General features: G+C 45.7%; 1 protein-coding gene across 1 annotated transcript in view; it reads left to right on the top strand.

The window, feature by feature from the left end:
- Positions 1 to 23,009, top strand: part of LOC129712812 (NT-3 growth factor receptor-like) — a 1,009,855-nt gene extending 986,846 nt beyond the window's left edge. Inside the window, exons 16-17 of the mRNA XM_055661549.1 lie at positions 9,081 to 9,239; positions 13,854 to 23,009. Of these exons, the coding sequence (XP_055517524.1) occupies positions 9,081 to 9,239; positions 13,854 to 14,039 (345 nt within the window). The 3' untranslated portion in view covers positions 14,040 to 23,009. The remainder of the gene's footprint in view (positions 1 to 9,080; positions 9,240 to 13,853) is intronic.
- The last annotated feature ends 679 nt before the right edge of the window (positions 23,010 to 23,688 follow it).

Raw genomic sequence — 23,688 nt, forward strand, 5'->3', positions numbered from 1 at the left:
AAATTCATTCCCTTGCGAGGGGTGACATAGAATCAGAAGATGTAGAGTCAGTGTGGATAGAACTGAGGAATTGTAAGGGTAAAAAGACCCTAATGGGAGTTATCTACAGCACCCAAACAGGAGCCTGGGTATAGGGTGCAAGTTGAAACAAGAGTTAAAATTGGCATGTAGTAAAGGTAATGCTACGGTTGTTATGGGAGATTTCAACATGCAGGTAGAATGGGAAAATCAGGTTGGTGCTAGACCCCAAGAAAGGGAGATTGTGGAGTGCCTCCGTGATGGATTCTTAGAGCAGCTTGTACTGGAGCCCAGCAGGGAGAAGGCAATTCTGGATTTAGTGTTGTGTAATGAACCGGATTTGATAAGGGAACTCAAGGTAAATGAGCCATTAGGAGGTAGTGACCATAATATGATAAGTTTAAACTACAATTTGAGACGGAGAAGGGAAAATCGGAAGCGTCAGTATTACAGTTGAACAAAGGGGACTATGGAGCCATGAGGGAGGAGCTGGCCAAAGTTGACTGGAAAGGGTCCCGAGCAGGGATGACAGTGGAATAACAACGGCACGTATTTCTGGGAATAATCCAGAAGGTGCAGGATCAATTCATTCCAAAGAGGAAATAAGATTCCAAGGGGAGTAAGGGGCGACCGTGGCTGACAAGGGAAGTCAGGGACAGTATAAAAATAAAATAGAAGATGTATAACATAATGGGAAGCCAGAGGATTGGGAAACTTTTAAACAGAAAATTACTAAAAAGGCAATAAGGGGAGAAAACATGCATGAGGTATGATGGTAAGCTAGCCAAGAATATAAAGGAGGATAGTAAACTCTTCTTTAGGTATGTGAAGAGGAAAAAATTAGTTAAGAAAAAATGTAGGTCCCTTGAAGACAGAACCAGGTGAATTTGTTATGGGGAACAAGGAAATGGCAGACAAGTTGAACAGGTATTTTGGATCTGCCTTCACTAAGGAAGACACAATCTCCCAGATGTACTAGTGGCCAGAGGCAGGGCCAGATTTAGATGAAGAGAGGCCCTAAGCTGTTCCACTTGTGAGACCCCCTCCGCGTTGGTTTTCAGCGCTGGCGGCGAGGCAGCGACTGGACAGCCATGGTGGCCAAATCTCCCACAATTCAAAGCGAGGGAGAAAGTGCCCAGCGCCGACCAGTTGCCGTTGCAGTGTGCATGCGCAGGGCGACCGATGATGTGCTGGCCGTGGTTGTGCGCATGTGTGGGGGAGAGGACGTGCAGGCCGCAGCAGTGCGCATGTGAAAGGCAGCCTGCCGTGCCGGCGGATGAGGAGCGAGTGGAGCATGGCGGCCCGGACACGGATAGCGGGGGGAGATGGAGAGAGAGAGATAGAGAGGGGGGCCCGCCCAGAGTTGAACGGTAGGTGTCCTGCCTTGGCCGGAGGCCCCCCTAGACCTCAAGGCCCTAAGCTTAAGCTTGTCTAGCTTACAGTATAGGTAAATCCGGCCCTGGCTGGAGGACATAGGGTGATGGAGGAACTGAAGGAAATTCACATTAGTTAGGAAATGGTGTTGGGTAGACTGGTGGGACTGAAGGCTGATAAATCCCCAGGGCCTGATGGTCTGCATCCTAGGATACATAAGGAAATGGGTTTAGAAATCGTGGACGCATTGGTGATCATTTTCCAATGTTCTATAGATTCAGGATAAATTCCTGGGGATTGGAGGGTAACTAATGTAATCCCACTTTTTAAGAAAGGAGTGAGAGAGAAAACCAGGAATTATAGACCAGTTAGCCTGACATCGGTGGTGGGGAAGATGCTGGAGTCAATTATAAAATATGAAATAACGGCACATTTGAATAGCAGTAACAGGATCGGTCAAAGTCAGCATGGATTTACGAAGGGGAAATCATGCTTGACTAATCTTCTGGAATTTTTTGAGGATGTAACTGGGAAAATGGACAAGGGAATGCCAGTGGATGTAGTGTACCTGGACTTTCAGAGAGCCTTTGATAAGGTCCCACATGGCAGATTAGTGGGCAAAATTAGAACACATGGTATTGGGGGTCAGGTATTGACATGGATAGAAAATTGGTTGGCAGTCAGGAAATAAAGAGTAGGGATTAACGGTCCCTTTCAGAATGGCAGGCAGTGACTAGTAGGGTACCGCAAGGCTCGGTGCTGGGACCGCAGCTATTTACAATATACATTAATGATTTAGATGAAGGGATTAAAAGTAACATTGGCAAATTTGCAGATGATGTGCTGATGTGTAGCAGTGTGAACTGTGAGGAGGATACTATGAGGATGCAAGGTGACTTGGACACGTTGGGTAAGTGGGCAGATGCATGGCAGATGCAGTTTAATGTGGATAAAGGTGAGGTTATCCACTTTGGTGGCAAGAACGGGAAGGCAGATTATTATCTAAATTGTGTCAAGTTGGGAAAAGGGGAAGTACAACGAGATCTGGGTGTCTTTGTACATCAGTCACTGAAAGTAAGCATACAGGTGCAGCAGGCAGTGAAAAAAGCTAATGGCATGTTGTCCTTCTGCAGTTGTACAGGGCCCTGGTGAGACCACACCTGGAGTATTGTGTGCAGTTTTGGTCTCCAAATTTGAGGAAGGGCATTCTTGCTGTTGAAGGAGTGCAGCGTAGGTTTACAAGGTTAATTCCCGGGATGGCTGGACTGTCATATGTTGAAAGAATGGAATGACTGGGTTTGTATACACTGGAATTTAGAAGGATGCGAAGGGATCTTATTTAAACATATAAGATTATTAAGGGATTGGACACGCTAGAGTCAGGAAACATGTTCCTGATGTTGGGGGAGTGCAGAACCAGGGGCCACAGTTTAAGAATAAGGGGTAAGCCATTTATATCGGAGATGAGGAAACATTTTTTCACCCTGAGAGTTTTTGAATCTGTAGAATTCTCTGCCTCAGAAGGCAGTGGAGGCCACTTCTCTGGATGCTTTCAAGAGAGAGTTAGATAGAGCTCTTAAAGATAGCGGAGTCAAGGGATATGGTGAGAAGGCAGGAACGGGGCACTGATTATGAATGATCAGCCATGATCACAGTGAATGGCGGTGCTGGTGTGAAGGGCCGAATGGCATACGCATGCACCTATTGTCTATTGTCTATTATCTAATGTCTATTGGGACATGCAGCATCTCTGGACAGAAGGAATGGGTGACATTTCGGGTCAAGACCCTTCTTCAGACAAAGTCACAGGAAAGGGAAACGAGAGATATAGATGATGTAATAGAGAGAAAAAGAACAATGAATAAATGATATGTAAAAAAAGTAATGATGATAAAGGAAACAGACCATTGTACTTCCACTGAATAATGGTGGACGTTGATATCTACAGCCACGTGAAATTTACAGCATGGATATAGCTGTTTGTTGGGTGAAAACGAGAAGCTGCTGTGACTTGGGTGGGGGAGGGAATACGGCATTACTTGAAGTTAGTTAAATCAATATTCATACGACTGGGCTAATGCTGAGGCTCTATAAGGCGCGGGTCAGACTGCATTTGGAGTATTGTGAGTAGTTTGGGGCCCATATCTGAAGTAGGATGTGCTGGAGTTGGAGATGGTCCAGAATAGAGTAATGAGAATGATCCCAGGAATGAGTGGGTTAATATATGATGAGGGTTTGACGGCACTGGGCTTGTACTCGCTGGAGTTTAGAAGGATGAGGAGTTACCTCATCAAAACTTACCGATAGTGAAATGCCTGGATAGAGTGGATGTGGAGAGGATGTTTCCACTAGTGGGAGAGTCTAGAGGCCACAGCCTCAGAATAAAAGGACGTACCTTTAGAAAGAAGGAACGTCTTTAGTCAGAGGGTGGTGAATCTGTGGAATTCATTGCCACAGACAGCTGTGGAGACCAAGTCATAGATATTTTTAATGCGGAGATAAACAGATTCTTGATTAGCACAGGTGTCAGGGGTTATGGGGAGAAGGTGGGAGAATGGGGTTGAGAGGAAAAGATAGCGGAGCTAAGATTGAATGGCGGAGTGGACATTATGGGCTCCTACAACTTATGAACTGATGAACCTCAGGTAAATTAGGTAAGTTAGATGTGGCCCTTGTGGCTAAGGGGATCAGGGGGTATGGAGAAAAGGCAGGTACGGGATACTGAGTTGGATGATCAGCCATGATCATATTGAATGGCGGTGCAGGCTCGAAGGGCCGAATGGCCTACTCCTGCACCTAATTTCTATGTTTCTATGTTTCTAACCAGCAGCCTATTTTATCCAACCCACCCTCTGTGGATTTAATACAATTGATCACACTTGCTCATTCCACTGAATAATGGTGGACATTGATATCCACAGCCACGTGGAATTTACAGCATGGACATAACGGTGAAGTCAGTGGATATATCTAAGGCAGAGATAGAAAGATTCTTGATAAGTACGGGTGTCAGAGATTATGGGGAGAAGGCAGGAGAGTGGGTTGAGAGGGAAAGATAGATCTGCCATTATTGTTTGGTGGAGTAGACTTAAGAATGGCCTAATTCTACTCCTATCATTTCTGATCTTATGACCTTAATGACAGGCCACTCGGCCCTGTCAGTCTATACTGTGCTTTATTCTCAATTGGATCTGCAGTCCTAATCAGGGCTCTGCTCTCAGTTAATGTTAACAACCTTTCTTTCTTGCGTTGTTCTGCATGTGATGTGTTTGTTCTACGATTACATGTTGGTTTAAAATCTCGAAATAACTGAACCAATCAACCACCTTGTACATCCATAATGTTCACTGTTCAGTTGTCCATTCCCCCTGTTAATCATTTGCTATTCTTCTCAATTCTTCCAGCATGAGGTTAAGGTCCTTACACCCACTTCAAACCCGCTCACCCATTCTCACACCCATTCTCACACTCACCTCATACCCACCTCATCCCACCTCACACCCACCTCGCACACACCTCACACTCACCCCACTCCAACCCACACCCACCTCACACTCACCTCACACCCACCTCATCCCACCTCACACCCACCTCGCACACACCTCACACTCACCCCACTCCAACCCACACCCACCTCACACTCACCTCACCCCATCTCACACCCACCTCACACCTACTTCAAACCCCCTCACCCATTCTCACACCCACCCCACTCCACTCCACACCCACCTCACACCCACCTCACACCCACCTCACACCCACTTCACACTCACCTTGCACCCCCTCGCCCCATCTCATCCCACCTCACACTCACCTCGCCCCATCTCACACCAAGCTCACACTCACCTTACACCCACAGTGGTGCAGCAGTCAGAGCCACTGCCTCACAATGCTGGAGATCCGTGTTCGATCCTAACCTCGGGTGCTGACTATGTGGAGTTTGCGTGTTCTTCCTTTGACTGCGTGGGTTTCCTCTGGGTGCTCCACATCCTAAAGATGCGCTGGTTTGTAGGTTAATTAACCCTCAGTAAATTGTCGCTGGTGTGCAGGGAGAGGATGAGAAAGTGGGATAGCATAGAAGCAGTGTGAAGGGCAGATGGATGGTCGGCGTGGACTCGGTGGGCCGAAGGGCCTGTTTCCATGCTATATCTCTAAACTGAACTCTAATCACCAAAGGCAGTAAAATGGACTTTTAAAGAAAGGTCAAGCCAAATGGTTTAATGAAATATTCAATGCTTGAGCAATCGATTGAAGTTCTTTGAAGCAGGAACACAATCTATGGATAGAGGGGGATCTGATGGATGGAGTGTATTTGGATTTCCAGAAGACATTTGATAAGGTGCTATCAAAGATTAGTGTGGAAAATAAGAGCTTGTTTTGTAAAAGGTGACACACTGGATTGGACGGGAAATTGGCTGCAATTACAGAATAGAGTGTGGGCATAAAGGTGTCGCTCCCTGGCTGGCACGTTGTAAAGAGTGTCGAGACCTGGAGTTTAATGTGGCAGTCCAGCTATCCACTACCAATGGAGGCACTAGAGGGATAGTTGCTCAATTTGTTGATGACACAAAGATAGTAACTTCTGATGGGAACAAACACAGGCTGTATAAGATAGATTACGTGATGGCCAATGATCTGGCCATGGAGAATATAATGTCAGAAATTATGGATGTTTCCTTTTTAGCAAGAAATGAAAAGAAGGACATTATCTAAATGATCAGAGAGATCTGGGTGTCCAAGTCCATGATTCATAAAAGGCTAGTATGCAGGTACGGCATGTAATTCAGAAAGCTGCCAGTGTGTTATTGTGTATCATGAAGGGAATTGAGTACAGAACTGGGGAGGGCTTACCTCAGTTAGAGAGAGCATTAGTGAGATTCATCTCCACACCTGGACCACTGTCCATACTGTTGGCTCCTTATTTAATGAAGGATATCGATGCATTGGAAACAATTTGGAGAAAATTAACTAAGCTCGGAAAAAGACACAAAGTACTGAAAGTAACTCAGTGGGTCAGGCAGCATCTCTGGAGAACTTGCCGATGTTTCGGGTCGGGACCCTTCATCAGACCAGTGAGTTACTCCAGCACTTGGTGTCTTTTTTTTAATAAACCTTTATCTGCAGTTCTTTAGTTAAATCTACATTTAACTAAGCTCAGGTCAGGAATGGGTGGGCAGGAAATATTGGATGGGTCAGACACCCATCCACAACATGATACAATAGCTAGAGGATAGTGTTAGTGTACGGGGTGATTGCTGGCTGGCGCAGACTCAGTGTGCCGAAGGACCTGTTTCTGCACTGTATCTCTAAAGACTAAAGTAAAGTCTAAAGGCATCCAGATTCCAACAGAGGCACAGCTGAATAAACCCTCCACCAAATGAATGTGTTAAACCAACAAATAGTTAGTTACACAAACAGCAACATCTGTACACAGCTAATAATAGTCATTGCACTGATTATAATGACACGCTGGGAGATGGAGACAGACAGGACAGGTGAAACGAGAGATTTGTAGCACGGTAAGAGAGAGGTTCCTGCACCTTATGTGCTGCAGTGCTGCAGTCTCCAACAGTATCGGCGCTGGGCCTGTACTCACTGGAGGTTTGCAGAATGAGGGGGGATCTCATTGAAACATAGAGAATAGTGAAAGGCATGGATAGAGTTGATGTGGAGAGGATGTTTCCATTAGTGAGAGAGTCTAGGACTAGAGGTCATAGTCTCAGAATTAAAGAGTGTTATTTTAGGGAAGAGATGAGGAGACATTTCTTTAGTCAAAGGGTGGTGAATCTACGGAATTCTTTGCCACAGAAGGCCATGGAGGCCAAATCAGTGGATATTTTTTAAGGCAGAGCTAGATAGATTCTTGAATAGTACATTCCTAGTTCCTAGTTGGTTGGAACAGTCATCAAGTTTCTGTACACTGTGAATGCCTCGATTGTAATCATGTATTGTTGTTCCGCCGACTGGATAGCGTGCAACAAAAACGTTTCACTGCACCTTTCACCCCACCTGCCGGCAAATACAACAAATAACCCTCCGCCATTTCCGCCACCTCCAACGTGATCCCACCACTCGCCACATCTTCCCATCTCCCTCTATGTCTGCCTTCCGCAAAGACCGCTCCCTCCGCAACTCCTTTGTCAATTCTTTCCTTCCCTCCCATACCACCCCCTCCCCGGGCACTTTCCTTTGCAACCGCAAGAAATGCAACACCTGTCCCTTCACCTCCCCCCTCGACTCCATTCAAGGACCCAAGCAGTTGTTCCAGGTGCGACAAAGGTTCACCTGTATCTCCTCCAACCTCATCTACTGCATCCGCTGCTCTAGATGTCAGCTGATTTACATCGGGGAGACTAAGCGGAGGTTGGGCGATCGTTTCGCCGAACACCTCTGCTCAGTCCGCAATAACCTACCTGAACTCCCGGTGGCTCAGCACTTCAACTCCCCCTCCCATTCCCAATCCAACCTCTCTGTCCTGGGTCTCCTCCATTGCCAGAGTGAGCAACACCGGAAATTGGAGGAACAGCACCTCATATTCTGCCTGGGTTGCTTGCGTCCGGTGGCATGAACGTTGAATTCTCCCAGTTTTGCTAGCTCTTGCTGTCTCCTCCCCTTCCTTAACCCTCGAGCTGTCTCCTCCAATCCCCACGCCCTCGGGCTCCTCCTCCTCCCTTTTTCCTTCCTTCTCCCTCCCCCCCCACCCCCCATCAGTCTGAAGAAGGGTTTTGGCCCGAAACGTCGCCTATTTCCTTCGCTCCATAGATGCTGCTGCACCCGCTGAGTTTCTCCAGCATTTTTGTGTACCTAAGATCTAATATAGATATGGGTTTTAAGAAGAATTTTAAAGGAATAGAGCAGAGTGATCTTGGAGAGCAAGTACACAATTCCCTGAAGGTGGCATCACAGGTTGACCGGATGGTAAAGAAGGCTTGAGGCCTTCACTCAAGGAATTGAATACAGATATAGGTACATTGTATAAAGTTGTGCAAGGTGTGGTGGGACCACACTTGGAGTTTTGTGATCAGGTTTTGGTCGCCCTGCTATCGAAGGATGTGTTTTAACTGGAAAGGGTGCAGAGAGGATTTACAAGAATGTTGCCATGACTCGAGGGAGAGGTCAGGTACCTAGGACTTCAGCCCTTGGAATGCAGGAGGCTGAGGGGTGACATTATAGAGGTGTTCACAAGGGAAAATAGTTAGAATCTTTTACCCAGAGTAGGGGAGTCAAGAACCAGGGGACATACGTTGAAGGTGAAGCGGGAAAGATTTAACAGGAACCTGAGATGCAACTTTTTCACACAGCGGGTGGTGGGTGTATGGTGGGTATACGAGCTGCCAGAGGAAGTAGTTGAGACATGTACAATAACAAGCATTAGGGGACATTTGGACAAGTACATGGATAGGAAAGGTTTCAAGGGGCATGGTCCAGACTCAAACAAATGGGAGATCTTGGGCAGCAGGGGAGTGTTGGGCTGAAGGGCCTGTTTCAGTGCTGTACACACTATATAACTCTGTAACAGAGAGTCAACAGAATGGTAAAACGTGACCTGATGCTGGAGTGGATGGCTGCTGTTGTGTGTCATGGCCATTGGGAATTCCAGGAAGGTGGTCACAGTGTAGGGAACGTTCTCCATGAGAGTTCCCATTGGCTCGGTCAGTCAGTCACCTCCTTGCTTGCTTGTGTTGCAGGTGGGTGGTCACACCATGCTTCCCATCCGCTGGATGCCTCCTGAGAGCATCATGTATCGCAAGTTCACCACTGAGAGCGACGTGTGGAGCTTCGGAGTCATCCTGTGGGAGATCTTCACCTACGGCAAACAGCCCTGGTTCCAGCTTTCCAATAATGAGGTAAGAAGCTGCCACATTCACTCCTCAAAGTGTTGTAGACCAGCCTTGTAAACGCAGGTCAACACCAGCCTCGCCTTACACCCTCATCCTTTGGTATCTGAGCACGCACACTGTTCATTGCCCCTGGGCTACGGTGCAGAAAGGCCATCTTGGTGATCAGTCTGTTGTGTCACAACTTGGAATGCTGAGTTTACCCGAAACTACCAGGACATAACACTAAGGAGAATGCTTCACCTGCTGAGTGATATTTCACTGCTTGATGTATTGATCATTTGCCTCACTAGGTGATTCAACCCCCTGCTTGTTATCTCCCCACTCCCAGCAAATATGGGCCACTCATTCAAGTAGGTAATATAAACTCTCCAAGGTGACCAGATGATACTGACTCTCCAAGGTCTTATACACTGTGGTATCCCCATTGTTGCCCACCTCACCTCGATCTGTGACTGAGTTTGTCCAATGGCTTTCTTGCCATGACGCAGCAATGAAGAGTTTGTACCAAAGAGAACGGTACGATTGCACAGCGGTAGAGTTGCTGCCTTACAGCGCCAGAGACCAGCGTTCAATCCTGACCACGGCTGCTGCCTATATGGAGTTTTTACATTCTCCCTGTGTCTGCGTAGGTTTTCCTCGAGTTCTCTGGTTTCCTCCCACACTACAAAGATGTGCAGGTTTGCAGGTTGATTGACTTTGGTAAAAATTGGAAATTGTCCGTAGTGTGTGAAGGATAGTGCTGGTGTAAAAGGATCACTGGTGGGCATGCACTTGATGTGTTGAAGGGACTGTTTCCACACTGTATCTCTAAACTAAACTAAAAAGATTCCAAAGACATCCAAAGCATCCATGTCGAGAGGAGCAGAAACTTCCTCCAATAAGATGTACGCAGGATTGAAGCCTTAGATCTCCACCTTTGGGTGATGAATCTGTAGAATTCGTTGCCACAGAAGGCTGTGGAGGCAAAGTCAGTGGATATATTTAATGCAGAGATAGATAGATTCTTGATTAGTACAGGTATCAGAGGTTATGGGGGAAAGGCAGGAGAATAGAGTTAGGAGGGAGAGATAGATCAGCCTTGATTGAATGGGGAGTAGACTTCAAGGGCCGAATGACCTGATTCTGCTCCTATCACTTACGGACTTATGAACTTATGATCTCCTGCTCCCTACCTGTCCTGACACTGAACGGAATCTCCTGCATCCTGTTTGCTGGATCTGAACATCAGGATCGGCCAGCAGACATCAGTGCAATCCGTTAAACCAGTTACTTTCTGCGTTGATTCACATGTTCTGTTGCAGAAACTCTCACCCTTGCCTTTCTATTCTTGAGTCTTGATGGTCCCAATGTAATCGTAACCAGTCCCACCCTGGAAACTTGAGGAAATTAAAATTGTTCCTGCCCATGACACAGATCTCTGCAGCTCCTATTCACCCATTGCCTCACACACAGTGCCGACCTATATTGGCTCCCAACAGACACAAAGTGCTGCAATAACCCAATGGGTCATGCCACATCTCTGGAGAACGTGGATAGGTGACGTTTCGAGTTGGGACTCTTCAACCTAACCCAACCCATTTGGCTTTGGGAATCTGAAGAAGGGTTTGGTTTCCTCCCACATGCCAAAGACGTGCAGGTTTGTAGGTTAATTAGCTTTGGTAAAGATTGTATATTGTCCCTAGTGTATAGGAGAGTGCTAGTGTACGGGATCACTGGTCGGCACGGACCCTGTGAGCAATAGGGCCTGTTTCCGCACTGTATCTCTAAGCTAAACTAAAGGGTCTTGTCCTGAAACAACACCAATCCATGTTCTCCAGAGATGCTGCCTGACCCGCTGAGTTACTCCAGCACTTTGTGTCTGTTCTTTATTCAGTTGCTTTTATCTCTATTAGCTCCCAGTTAAGCTAATGGCTTAATGGCTTATTTTATTTTCAAATCCACTCTAGTCCTGTTTCTCCATATCTCTGCACTCTGCTCCAGAATACTGAGCTCCCACTGATCCTGTGTTCAGCCAGCTTTGCCCTCTTGTGCACCGTTCAGTTAATCAGTCTATTCGCTGCAGTCAAATTTCTACTTGTGTGCTCATGTTCTTGAGTTCCTTTCCTTCCTCCCTTATAAAGCCTCTTAAAACCCTGTTACCTGCCTAACTAAGGCTTTGTCTTGCCTCATCTCTTGCAACGTTCTTCTCTTCACCTTACAATCAAAACATCCCAAGGGATATGGGGAGGAGGCAGGAACGGGGTACTGATTTTGGTTGATCAGTCATGATCATATTGAATGGCGGTGCTGGCTCAAAGTGCCGAATGGCCAACTGCTGCACCTATTTTCAATGTTTGCATGAGGAAGAAGGGTCCTGACCCGAAACGTCAGCTTTCCATGTTCACCAGCAAAGTCACTTCTATAACTTTTGCCTGATGGGAGAGGGGAGAAGAGAGAGTGGCCAGGGTGTGACTCGTCCTAGATGAGTTCCTCGTTATCGGAGTTACTCCAGCACTTTGTGTCTTCTCTGAGAACCCACCTCTCTGACCAAACTCTTCATATCCCTTCTGTCATTGTTGTTCAATAACACTCACCGTATCTTACGATTCTTTGTTACGTGTTCATTTGTCACATTGAGCCAATGCAAACCATTGAGGTGGTTTTTCCTACATTAGAGGAGCCATATAAATGCAAGTACCCATTGTTGCCGTAAAAAGGATAGAAGACTGAAAAATAATATGACTTCAAACATCAATCCAACCCATGAAGAGCACAAACTTTATTGGTTTGAAGGCACAAGAGACTGCAGGTGCTGAAGTCTGGGGCAAGAAACAAAGTGCTGGAGTAATCAGTGGGTCAGGCAGCATCTGTGGAGACAAAGGGGCAGTCGATGTTTCCTCACAAGGCTTGCCCAAAATGTCAACAATTCCTGTGACTCCACAGATGCTGCATGATCCACTGAGTACCCCAGCACTGTTTCATCAGTTTGTTTAAAAACGTGATTACTTTGTAGTTGATTGGCTAGACAGTGCCAAGTGCTGATGTGTTTAGTTTCTCGTCACGTGTACCGAGGTTCCCTTTGTTGTGTGCTACCCAGTCAGCGGAAAGATAATACATGATTACAATCGAGCCATGTACAGCTATCTCTTAGGCTGCAATAGAATCTAGAGTATGGAACGGTACAGATAGACACAAAATGCTGGAGTAACTCAGCGGGCTAGGCAGCATTACTGGAGAGAAGGAATGGGTGATGTTTCAGGTCTGAAGAAGGGTCTCCACCCAAAACCCAAAAAGTGATAGGAGTAGAATTATGCCATTCAGCCCATCTAGTCTATGCCACCATGGCTGATCTCTCTCTCACTGCTAACCCAATTCTCTTGCCTTCTCCCCATAACCTCTGACACCTATACTAATCAAGAATCTATTAGTCTCTGCCTTAAACATATCCACTGACTTAGCCTCCACAGCCTCCTGTGGCAAAGAATTCCACAGATTCACCACTCTCTGACTAAATAGATTTCTCTTCATCTCCTTCCAAAAAGAACGTCCTTTAATTCTGAGGCTGTGCCCTCTAGTCCTAGACTCTCCCACTAGTGGAAACATCCTCTCCACATCCACTCTATCCAAGCCTTTCACTATTCTGTATGTTTCAATGAGGCCCCCGCTCATTCTTCTAAACTCCAGCGAGTACAGACCAGATGTGAACAAACGCTGATCGTAGGTTAACCTACGATGATGGTAGGACCACTCTTATCTGCTCTGTGGATAATCCATATCCCTCCATCTCTACATATCCACATGCCCAACCAAAAGGCTTTTAAACACCACTAAAGTATCTGCCTCCACCACGACCCTTGGCAGCGTGTTCCACATAAAAAACGTGCCCCACATATCTCTTTTAAACTTTGCCCTGCTTACCATAAAGTAATACTGTCTAGTCTTTGATGATTCTATCCTTGGAAAAAATGTTCTACGCCTCTCATAATTGTATACACTTCTGTCACAACCTCCAGCGGGGTGGGAGATTGCAACCTTCACGTGGTCCGCCCTGTTTCGACGAATGCAATCAAGCCGGCGTGCACAATAAAATAAGATCAAATAGAACAAGTTGTCCTACAACTTTAGGCTGTGCACGCCATACGCAAGAAGAAGACAACCTCCAGCGTTCCAGAGAAAACATTCCAAGTCTGTCCAATCTCACCCTGTAGCTAATACTGCCTCATCCAGGCATTATTGTGGTAAATCTCCTCTTCACCTTTTCCAAAGCCTCTATAATCCTTCTCGTAATGGGGGGGACCAGAACTGCATGTGCGGCCCAACCAAAGTCTACCAGGCAAGCCAGTCTGCATCCGTTGACCATTACTTCAGGATCATCACAGGCTCCGCAGGAAGAACTTCCAATGTATATGAAATATACATCTCCAGACTCAGTTTAGTGTGATGGCATTTGTACACTGTATATCATGTATCTATTCATTGTAAATGGCTCGATTGTAATCATGTATTGTCTTTCTGCTGACTGGTTAGCATGCAACAAAAGCTCTTCACTGTACCTTGGCACGCGTGACAATAAACTGAACAGATCACTCAATTGGACGGCAGTGGATAGCAGATACTAACGGGATATGTGTTTGATTGCAGGTGATTGAATGCATCACGCAGGGACGCGTACTGGAAAGGCCGAGGGTTTGTCCCAAGGAGGTCTATGACATCATGCTGAGGTGCTGGCAGAGGGAACCCCAGCAGAGGTTAAGCATCAAAGACATTCATCAGATCCTGCAAGCTCTGGGCAAGACCTCGCCCATCTACCTGGATATTCTAGGGTAGTGGACCAAGTGTCTCGGCCCCTCCTGAATGTACCTAATCCCAACAGTAAACTACGGCTTCATTTGGGAAATTCAAAAAGTGAAGTGCCTGCTGTATATAAAATGTACAGTTGTTTCTGAGGCGATTTTCCTGGTACCTGCACACAGAAGGTTGCTGCAAGGAAGAGGAGTTTGGGTTCCAAACAGCATCGCTCCAGACCTGTGAAACCTTGGCACACCTCGCCCCCCCCACCCCCCCCTGTCAATGTGCTCAAGGCCTGTGCAAAGTCCACCAACCCATTGAGTTCACCCAACCACCAAGCTCGGCCCACAGGAGTGTTTGAACTGGGCACGCGGCCTGATGTTACTCAACATCAACTCCCTCTTTGTTCTCATGCTTCATCTGGTGAGCAGGTCTGGTGTGCAGCTCGTCTCCCGTCGGAAGTGGGGTGGGGGGGGGGGGGGTACGAATTCGGATCTGGAAGGAATTAGCCTCAACAGGCATTTGGGCGATCATTCCGAGTTCTCTTCCAAAGGATCAACAGTGTTTGGAACTCCTTAAACGTTTCGGAGGGCAATCGTACGATCGGAAAGAAGGTTTCCACAAACCAGAGAGAGTGCAGCAGGATTGCTACCCAACAATTCCTTGGGATACTGAGCTACAAGTGTCTGAGGCAGGTGCCACAGTGGTTGCATATGTCGACAAATTGCTTGGTGTAGATTGAACCGCCTACTGTTCTGGCCAGTTCTATGTACCTTTTGTCAACCAATTGTTACTTTAAAGTTATTGTTATCAATCCCAGTTGTACGCTACAGTTATGATGCTTTAAACAGCTCAGTGCATTATCCATCTGTATATTTATACGCAAATGTTTTCACTTTATTTTGATTTCTAAGCTATAAAACGCAGCAGAGTTCTTTTTTTTAAAGAAGTGAACTCCGCGTTGATATTGTGAATAGGTCACACCTTTGACTTCCTGTATGACAGGTCAATGAGTGGTGAGTTACAGACATTCCCTGCTTCAGGAGAGGGCCATTCAGTTGCAACTGTTATCCTTCAAGTTGCCGGTGAAGAGCCTGCAGATGTATATTTGATATACATTGGAAGTTCTTCCTGCAGAGCCTGTGATGATCCTGAAGTAATGGTCGATGGATGAGGGCAGACGGAGACTGGCTTGCCTGGTAGACTGGAGCCCATCACCCAACACCGTGATCGACAACCACCTTTGAATCATGTGGTCCTCGGAGGAGGAAGGAAGCAGCTCCATGGAGTAACGGGGATGTTTTATGATCCACCCAAATGGCTGTTCATGGTGCAGTCAGATGTCCTCGGGTTAGATCACACAAATCTCTCACTGAGAATGGAAGCAAGAAGTCTCCCTGACACAACAATAATGTTGGGCATCGGTCTACTGAGTATCAACGAGACTGGCCAGTCTCTCCTTCATAAGCAAGGCTTGCAGATGATGCGAGCATAAACTGATGTTTCACAGAAGCACCTCTAATCCCTTCTTTCCAACCGCCAATGTGCAGTCTGGGGATGAACGATTGTTTGACTGTTGTGGTCTAATGTCAAAAGCTGTGCCAACTGTGAATCTAACCAGATAGTGTCTGAGTACAAGAACCTGTGTACAGATAAGAGTACTGGAGTGAACTTTAAATTCTGGAGGGTATCACTGTTCTTCAGGCTTGCTGTATTGTCTGCTGCTGTATACTTTGCGAGTGGTAGCTTTGTACCAAGAAATAGATGTGCTCTGATAGACTTAACGAGTGAAGGACGGATGTGGGAGCCCAGAGATGACGGGACTGGATGTAAGTCATGGGATACAGTGTGCCTGTATTAGTAGCCTCGTTCTCCACTTCTTCAATGACCCTGCTTCTTATATTCAAACTTCCTCTTCTACAATTCATGTTCGTACTAAAATGGAGAGACAGTGAAGTCATGGTCACTAAGCCAATCCTATTCCCCATTGACATGGAATTTCATCAAACTGTCAAATTTGTAAAACCAGGAAAAAGATGTGACTACTGCTAAAAGCCCACCTGGCCAACACAACATCCACTGGATCTCCACCCTATGCACCAATTCAACAAGCAGATGGGAACACGGAACAAGTGGCAGTGGCTCCAGTTTACACTGGTCACCTGTTGGACAATCAGAGCTGCACAGTGTATCCTCATTCTCAGCCACTTGTATTACTGGTTGGCTTCAATGGCACTCTGTTAAGACCTGGAGCCGTGGGGATCCTATGTTAACTTCTATCTTTATGTTCTTATTCCAGACATTCCTTTAATTTTGTTGTCATGTTGCTTGCTGAGGAAGGGAAGCAAGCAGTTGGAATAATATTCTGTTGCCATATATACACCTCCATTATTCCCCATGACCTACCGACCAAGATTAAACGAGAGCTGGCAAATGATGCCAGAATGACTCACACTTTGGGACTGGGAATGTGAATGGCAACTCAATTGGATCAACTTGACAATGACATGGTGTTGACACTGGAAACATGACCACCATTAAGGCAGCCCGATGCCTGATGCCCTAAAGTAACACGGAGACAAAAATGCCTCTGAGCTCTAGTATAGCATAATCACAGATGGGATTGGGGAAGGGTTCTCTTGGTCTGTACCCCTTGCTAAGTTGTATTTTGTAATTGTGTTAGACTGATCAGAGTCAATCTCCGTCAATATATTTACAATAATACTATTATTAGTATGTCCATCCCAGGTGTGTAACCAGGGCTGAAGAATAGTCATGCGTCAGCAGAAATGCCAGTGATGGAGAGATGGCATCTGACGTGTCTTTACTTCAGGGCTCGGTGTGCCAAGAGCAGTGGGCAATTATTGTTAATGTTGCCCCAGATGTGTGTATCTGACTGGAAATTGCGATCCAACAATGATCCATCAAGGCACATTTCCCTTGGGGATGTTATGATCAAGTATTGCCATTCCAGATGAGCAGTTGGCTGGGATTCACATGGAAGACTCAGTAATTAAGGGCCCTATTGTCCCACATTGGCTGAAATCCAACAACATATTCCATCACCTGCCATCTGGGTGCTTCTCTGTAAATCTGATTCTGATTCAAAGCAGGAAAGTTAAAGAAAGTTTTGCAAAAATATGAAATGTCAAGAAGTGCTTTGCATCGCAGGCATTCGGCTGATTCAACCCACGGGTCAACTAAACGTGGATAACAAAGCTGTTCAGGTTTTTGCTGATCAGATGGACAATGGAAAGCTGTAGAGAAGGGGGCTTCACAGTGTCATGGCACTTACTAATCAATAAACAACTGTGTTCAAAAGAGAGAGTCACTGCCCACTAACTCCATTCTATTTATCTTCATTGCTGTAAACAAATCTCACATCTACAACTAAAGCAAATCTCCGTGAATCACATGGTTAGTGGGGCATTAGTACGGGTGTCAGGGGTTATGGGGAGAAGGCATTAGTACGGGTGTCAGGGGTTATGGGGAGAAGGCATTGGTACGGGTGTCAGGGGTTATGGAGAGAAGGCAGGAGAATGGGATTGAGAGGGTAAAATAGATCAGCCACGATTGAATGGTGGAGTAGACTTGATGGGCCGAATGGTTTAATTCTGCTCCTAAGAATTATGAACATGAACATCCCATCTGCATGAGGAGATTGTGGGAAAAGGAATGTACATTCACTGTTCACATGGCCAGCAAGCTTGTTAGTGGATGACCTCTATTACATCCAAGACATTCAAATATCATGGTCTAATGAACCACATGAGGTCATTGTCCCATGAGGGGGGGGGGGGGGAGTGATCTGGAACTATGTTGTGCAGAGTTCAAACATGAGATGACCCGATTCTCAAGTTTAAAAGGGTAAATTGCAGGAACATCATGCTGCACCTGCTGAATTTCTCCAGCACTTTTGTCTGCCTTCGATTTTCCAGCATCTGCAGTTCCTTCTTAAACAGGAACATCATCCCCTTGGCTGGGGAGATTAAAACCAGCCAGACTGACTCAGAATAAGGAAGCAGCTGTGCCTGGGACATAGATAAATAGATGTTTCTTCACCCACAAGATATCAAATCAAGAGTGTTTTATTGCTATGTGTTCCAGTCAGAACAATGAAATCCTTACTTGCAGCAGCACAACAGAATATGTAAACATTGTACTCTGTAAACAATATAACGAACAAGAAAAAAGATTGTGTGTGTATATATAGTTGTATGCATACTTACGCATACACATACAACCCTTTTTTTCCTGTTTATTCTACACACAAACACACACACATAAAAACAACCTAACAACCAATAATAGTACAAAATGACAAAACCAATGCCCCCAAGTCTATGTAGTTCAGAGCTTATTTGGAGGTTGTAGTGTTTAATGACCTGATGGCTATAGGGAAGAAGCTGTCCCTGAACGTGGACGCTACAGTTTTCGGGCTCCTGTATCTTCCACCCGCTGGCAGGGGTGAAATGAGAGTGTGACCGGGGTGGTGTGGGCCTCTGATGATGCTGGCTGCCTTTCTGAGCCATGGTGGGGAGGTGAGAACCTGTGATGGACTGGGCAACGTTCACCACTTTTTGCCTTATTCTTCACTCCTGGGCGTTTGAGTCGCTGAACCAGAAGAATCCGAATTCTCAGTCACTTCGCAGGCATTGGCGTTTACATAATAAGGAATCCAGGGAGATGGTAATAGTATAGGAAGACAGATGAGCCATGATCTTATTGCAAGGCAGTATTGGCTCAGATGACCAAATGGTACACGGGTGGAAATATTTGTTATGTTCTTATTATAACATGAAAGCATTGTATAATCGCTGGAACCTATAGCGCATTCCCACCTCCTCCTCCCAATACTGCACCTCACAACCAACCACATGTAGGCAGTAGGTATATTTCTACCATTACCCCAATCCCCTCTCGCCCGACAATGTACTTGTCTCCTTTACCACACACCTTTTTGAACAAACGTTTGATTTCCCCATCCGACATCTCCCTTTCCCAAAGTCCATTTAATCTGATTCTGCCTCTGTGAAGCACCATGAGACATTTTTCTATGTTAAAGGCTCTATATACTTGCAAGTTGTTGATAATGATTTATGTGAGTGAATTATAAAGTCATATGTGGGCATGAGACCATTTTTACCATTATTATCGGGCAAACAGTGGCCATGTCAAATAAAGTCATTCGGTTTCTCTTCACTGTCACACTGAACTTCCGAACTCTTTATTTCCCTGTCTCCTTCGCTCTCTCTAGCTGCCTCCTTCTCCATTTCTCTCTTTGAAAGTAAGGATACTGTTGAGGTCTGATGCTACCATTCAGACCAAAGGGATGTCGGGTGCCAAGGTGATAACAGAGAGGCCCTTGTTTGAAAGATACTGAAAATCTGAAACAAAACTACTGAATTTCTTAGTATCCATGTATTGAAGTGAATGTTATGGGGATGGAAGCCATGTATTACCCATGTCGAATTGCCCTTGATAAGATGGTGGAGCAGCTACCTTGAAGTGCTCCAGCCCCTCTGGTGAAGGTGCTCCCTCAGTGCTGTTGGGTGGAACGTTCCTGAACCCAGGGCAGTAGCAATGATATATGGTACAAGTCAGGGCAATGTGTGACTTGCAGGGAAGCTGGTGTTCCCAGGTATTCCTAGAGTTCTCTGGTGCTTCCTGTCATTGTCTGGACCAAAGGCCTAGTGGTACAAGTTCAGATCCCATCAAGTCAACTGGGGAATTTAAATTCAAGTTAATTATATCAGCTGATTAATGTTTTTAACCAATGGCCTGGATGTTGTCTTCAAGTTCAGGAGATCAAGGTGAGTGAGGAGGTCTCACACTTGCTTGCAGTTTTTGCTGGCCACCAAGTGGAGCAGCGGCAGAGTTGCTGCCTTACAGCGCCTGAGATCCAGGTTCGATCCTGACCATGGGTGCTGTATGTATGGAGTTTGTACGTTCTCCCCATGACCTTGCAGACTCGGTAGGCCGAAGGGCCTGTTTCGGCAATGTATCCCTAAATTAAACTAAACCTCAACACAGGAGCAGAACTTTGTTCAATTCAATTAGGAACACTTGGATGGACCGAGATAAGTTTTTGTTTCATGTTTATTTAATAATTTCTTTCTTGGGAGGTCCTTATTTTGCCAGACTCTCCTCCTGTAATTGCTCCACCACCTGCTTGTCCACAAGCCCCTGATAACTTGGAGGGTGTCACTACAGCAAACAGAGCTGGTTTAGAGCAAAGAGCTAATTCTGTCAGATTTGCACTGGATTAGCATTGTGTTAACTTGTAAATCAATACAAACTCAAATCATTCACCATTCGCCTCAACATCCAAGCCATTGCTGTTGATAATGGTGAATATGCAATTGTTGCTGAACTGTCTAACCAATGTTCTCCAAGGACGGGAAGCACTGGTATAGAACACAAAGTGCTGGAGTAACTTAGTCAGCATCTCATAGAATCACAGTCATCGAATCATACGGCGTGGAAGCAGGCCCTTCAGCCCAACATGCCCACGCCAACCAACATGCCCATACCAACCAACATATCCGATTTACACTGGTCTCACCTGCCTGCTCTTGGCCCATATTTCCCATCTCTGGAGGACATGGATAGAGGACGTTTCAGGTCAGGACCATCTTCAGGACCCATTTCTGGACCTTGCCTTCTGTCACCTAGACATTGAGTCCAGGCACACTGCAGATTCGTTGCTCATTCCCTCTGGAAAGTTCTGGAAAGCTCACTCTTGCACCAAGCATTTTTTATCTCAGAGTTTAGAATTTAGAGATACAGCATGGAAACAGGCTCTAGCACCCACCGAGACCCCACCCACCAGCACACTGACACTATCCTACACACACTAGGGACAATTTACAATTATACCAAGCCAATTAGTCTACAAACCTGTACATCTTTGGATCGTGGGAGGAAACCGAAAATCTTGGAGAAAACACACGCAGGTCACGGGAAGAACGTACAAACTCCGTACAGACACCACCTGTAGTCGGGATCAAATCCGGGTCTCTGGCACTCTAAGGTAGCAACTCTACCGCTGTGCCACCTTGCCACCCAAGATATCTCAAGATATAAATTTGGTCATATATTTGACAGGGCATTCAGATCACCTGCAAAATGCTTCCAGCCCTTTATTTTCTTACTTCTGAAGATGTACAGATGGGAGATGAAGCACCCCAGGACATTCCTTGCTGAGCATCCAGGAGATGACAAACTAACTCACTGAAGATCAATCTCACCATTGTGTCTGGAGTGTGTACTGGACACCAGGAATGCTGCTACTTATGTTTGGCAAATCTTTCTGATTTTGACGATTTTGTATCTTATTAGTTGTGACTTGCACGATCTTGTTTGATCACATTGAAATTCTTTGTCTCTCTCCCTTTCTGGATTCTATTTAACAATGATTTGCTCTGAGCAAAATGACCAGAAGAGTCAAGTTTCAGGTTTCATTGCCACAGAAGATCATGGAGGCCATGTCAATGGATATTTTTAAGGAGATTGATCGGTTCTTGATTAGTACGGGTGTCAAGGGTTATGGGGTGAAGGCAGGAGAATGGGATTGAGAGGGAAAGATAGATCAGCCATAATTGAATGATGGAGTAGACATGATGGGCCGAATGGCCTAATTCTGCCGCTAGAACTTCCTTCCCCCACTAAAGGACAAAAAGGAAAATAAAAACTACATTTATTTAATCAAGAAAGAAATACAGGATCACAAGTGATATCACACAGGCCATTAGACTGCAAAGGCAGCATTCACTGGCACTGTTCTAAATTATATCTCATCCCTCACATAATAAAGTTTTACTGTTGTAGAATAAATGTGATTTAGGGCCGATCGGAGAAGGCAGATGGGTCCCGGCAATTTCCGTCTCAAAACTGATGGGCTTTTATTGGAGAATCTAGGAGAGCTGACTTAACAGTGTGTGTGTTGTGTAGATAGATCAATGTCGTGATGCAGCTGGACTTTATTGGTCAAGGTTACTTGCAGAACAGCAAAGGCCACAGCAAACCGCCGGCTTTAAGATGTGCAACTCGAGGGAGAAATGTCGCCATTTGAAGTGGATCAGAATTAAAGAATGATCTCTCCTTTATAAAGCAAATTACTTCAAAAATAAAAGTGGCGCTTTGCTAATCGTACCAGATATTTAGACCCATGTTGATTTGACCCGTCAGATTTTTAGTCCATTGCTGATGCACATTAAAAGTAATAACATGAATAAATCCCCCTGAACGCATTCCCTGACTGCATTTCACATTTAGTTTAAGTTTAGTTTAGGGGTACAATGCAGAAACAGGCCATTCTGCCCACCGATACCACTCCGCCCAACAATCCCTGCACACTAACAATATCCTCCACACACCAGGGACAATTTACAATTTTACCAAAGCCAATTAACCTACAAACGTGTACATCACTGGAGTGTGGGAGGAAACCGGAGCTCCCGGTGAAAACACACAAAGATCATGGAGAGAGCATACAAACTACATACAGACAGCACCCATGGTCAGGAACAAACCCAGGTCCGTAAGGCAGCAACTCTACTGCTGCGCCACCGTACCACCCTTAGTTATATGTTTGGGCATTTTAGCTCCTCAAGCCAAGTGGGCATATGGAACGAGCTGCCAGAGAAGGTAGTTGAGGCAGGCACTGTAACAGCATTTACCACATAGGACAGTGCAAGAACAGGCCCTTGGGCCCACAATGTCTGTGCCAAACATGGTGCCAAGACCATCACTTAGCTGCATACACAATACCAATATTCCTCATTCCCAGCACACCAAAGATTTCAAAATACCAATAACGTTTCTGCTTCAACCCACCACCATGCGGCAGCATGTTCCAGGCATTCACCACACAATGTGTACACCTCATTTTGCCCCTCCCACCTTAAAGCTATGTCGTCCAATCTAATAAACACTTGAACAGGTACATAAATAGGAAAAGTTTAGAGGGATATGGGTCAATAGTGGGCAAATGTGACAAGCTTAGATGGGGCATCTTGGTCGGCATGGATGACTTGGGCCGAAGAGCCTGTTAAGGTGAAGCACTAGAGAGAGTGGATGTGGAGAGAAGCTTTCCACTAATGGAAGAGCCTAAGGCCAGAGGACACAGCCTCAGAATATAAGGACATACCTTTAGAAAAGAGATGAGGAGAAATTGCTTTAGCCAGAGGGTGGTCAATGTGTGGAATTCATTTCCACAGATAGCAGTGGTGGCCAAGATTTTGGGTATTATTAAAGTGGAGATTGATAGGCTATTTGTGTAGGAAGGAACTGCAGATGTTGGTTTACAGATAGACACAAAATGCAAAGACTTGATGGGCCAAATGGCCTCCTTCTATGATGTATGATCAACAGATCTGTGATTCTACGAACAGACTACATGACTATGAGAGCTGCAAGGGGCAGGGGGTGGGAAGCAGGACACTATTGTGTTATATATTACACTTGCAAATATCTCAAGGTAGTGTGACCACCTTTGTTGATATTATACGGAGGGATGTAATGAGCAGTCCAGAGCTGCCTTCCTGCCTCGTTAACATATCGTTGCCCAGTCTGAATCAGCCTGCACCATCTCCCGGTTGCTCAACATTTTAACCCCCCTTCCCATTCCCACACTGACCTTTCTGTCCTGGGCCTCCTCCACTGCCAGAGTGAGGCCACACGCAGA

Source organism: Leucoraja erinacea, chromosome 33 (genome assembly GCF_028641065.1).
Source record: "Leucoraja erinacea ecotype New England chromosome 33, Leri_hhj_1, whole genome shotgun sequence".
Classification (NCBI taxonomy): Eukaryota; Metazoa; Chordata; class Chondrichthyes; order Rajiformes; family Rajidae; genus Leucoraja; species Leucoraja erinaceus.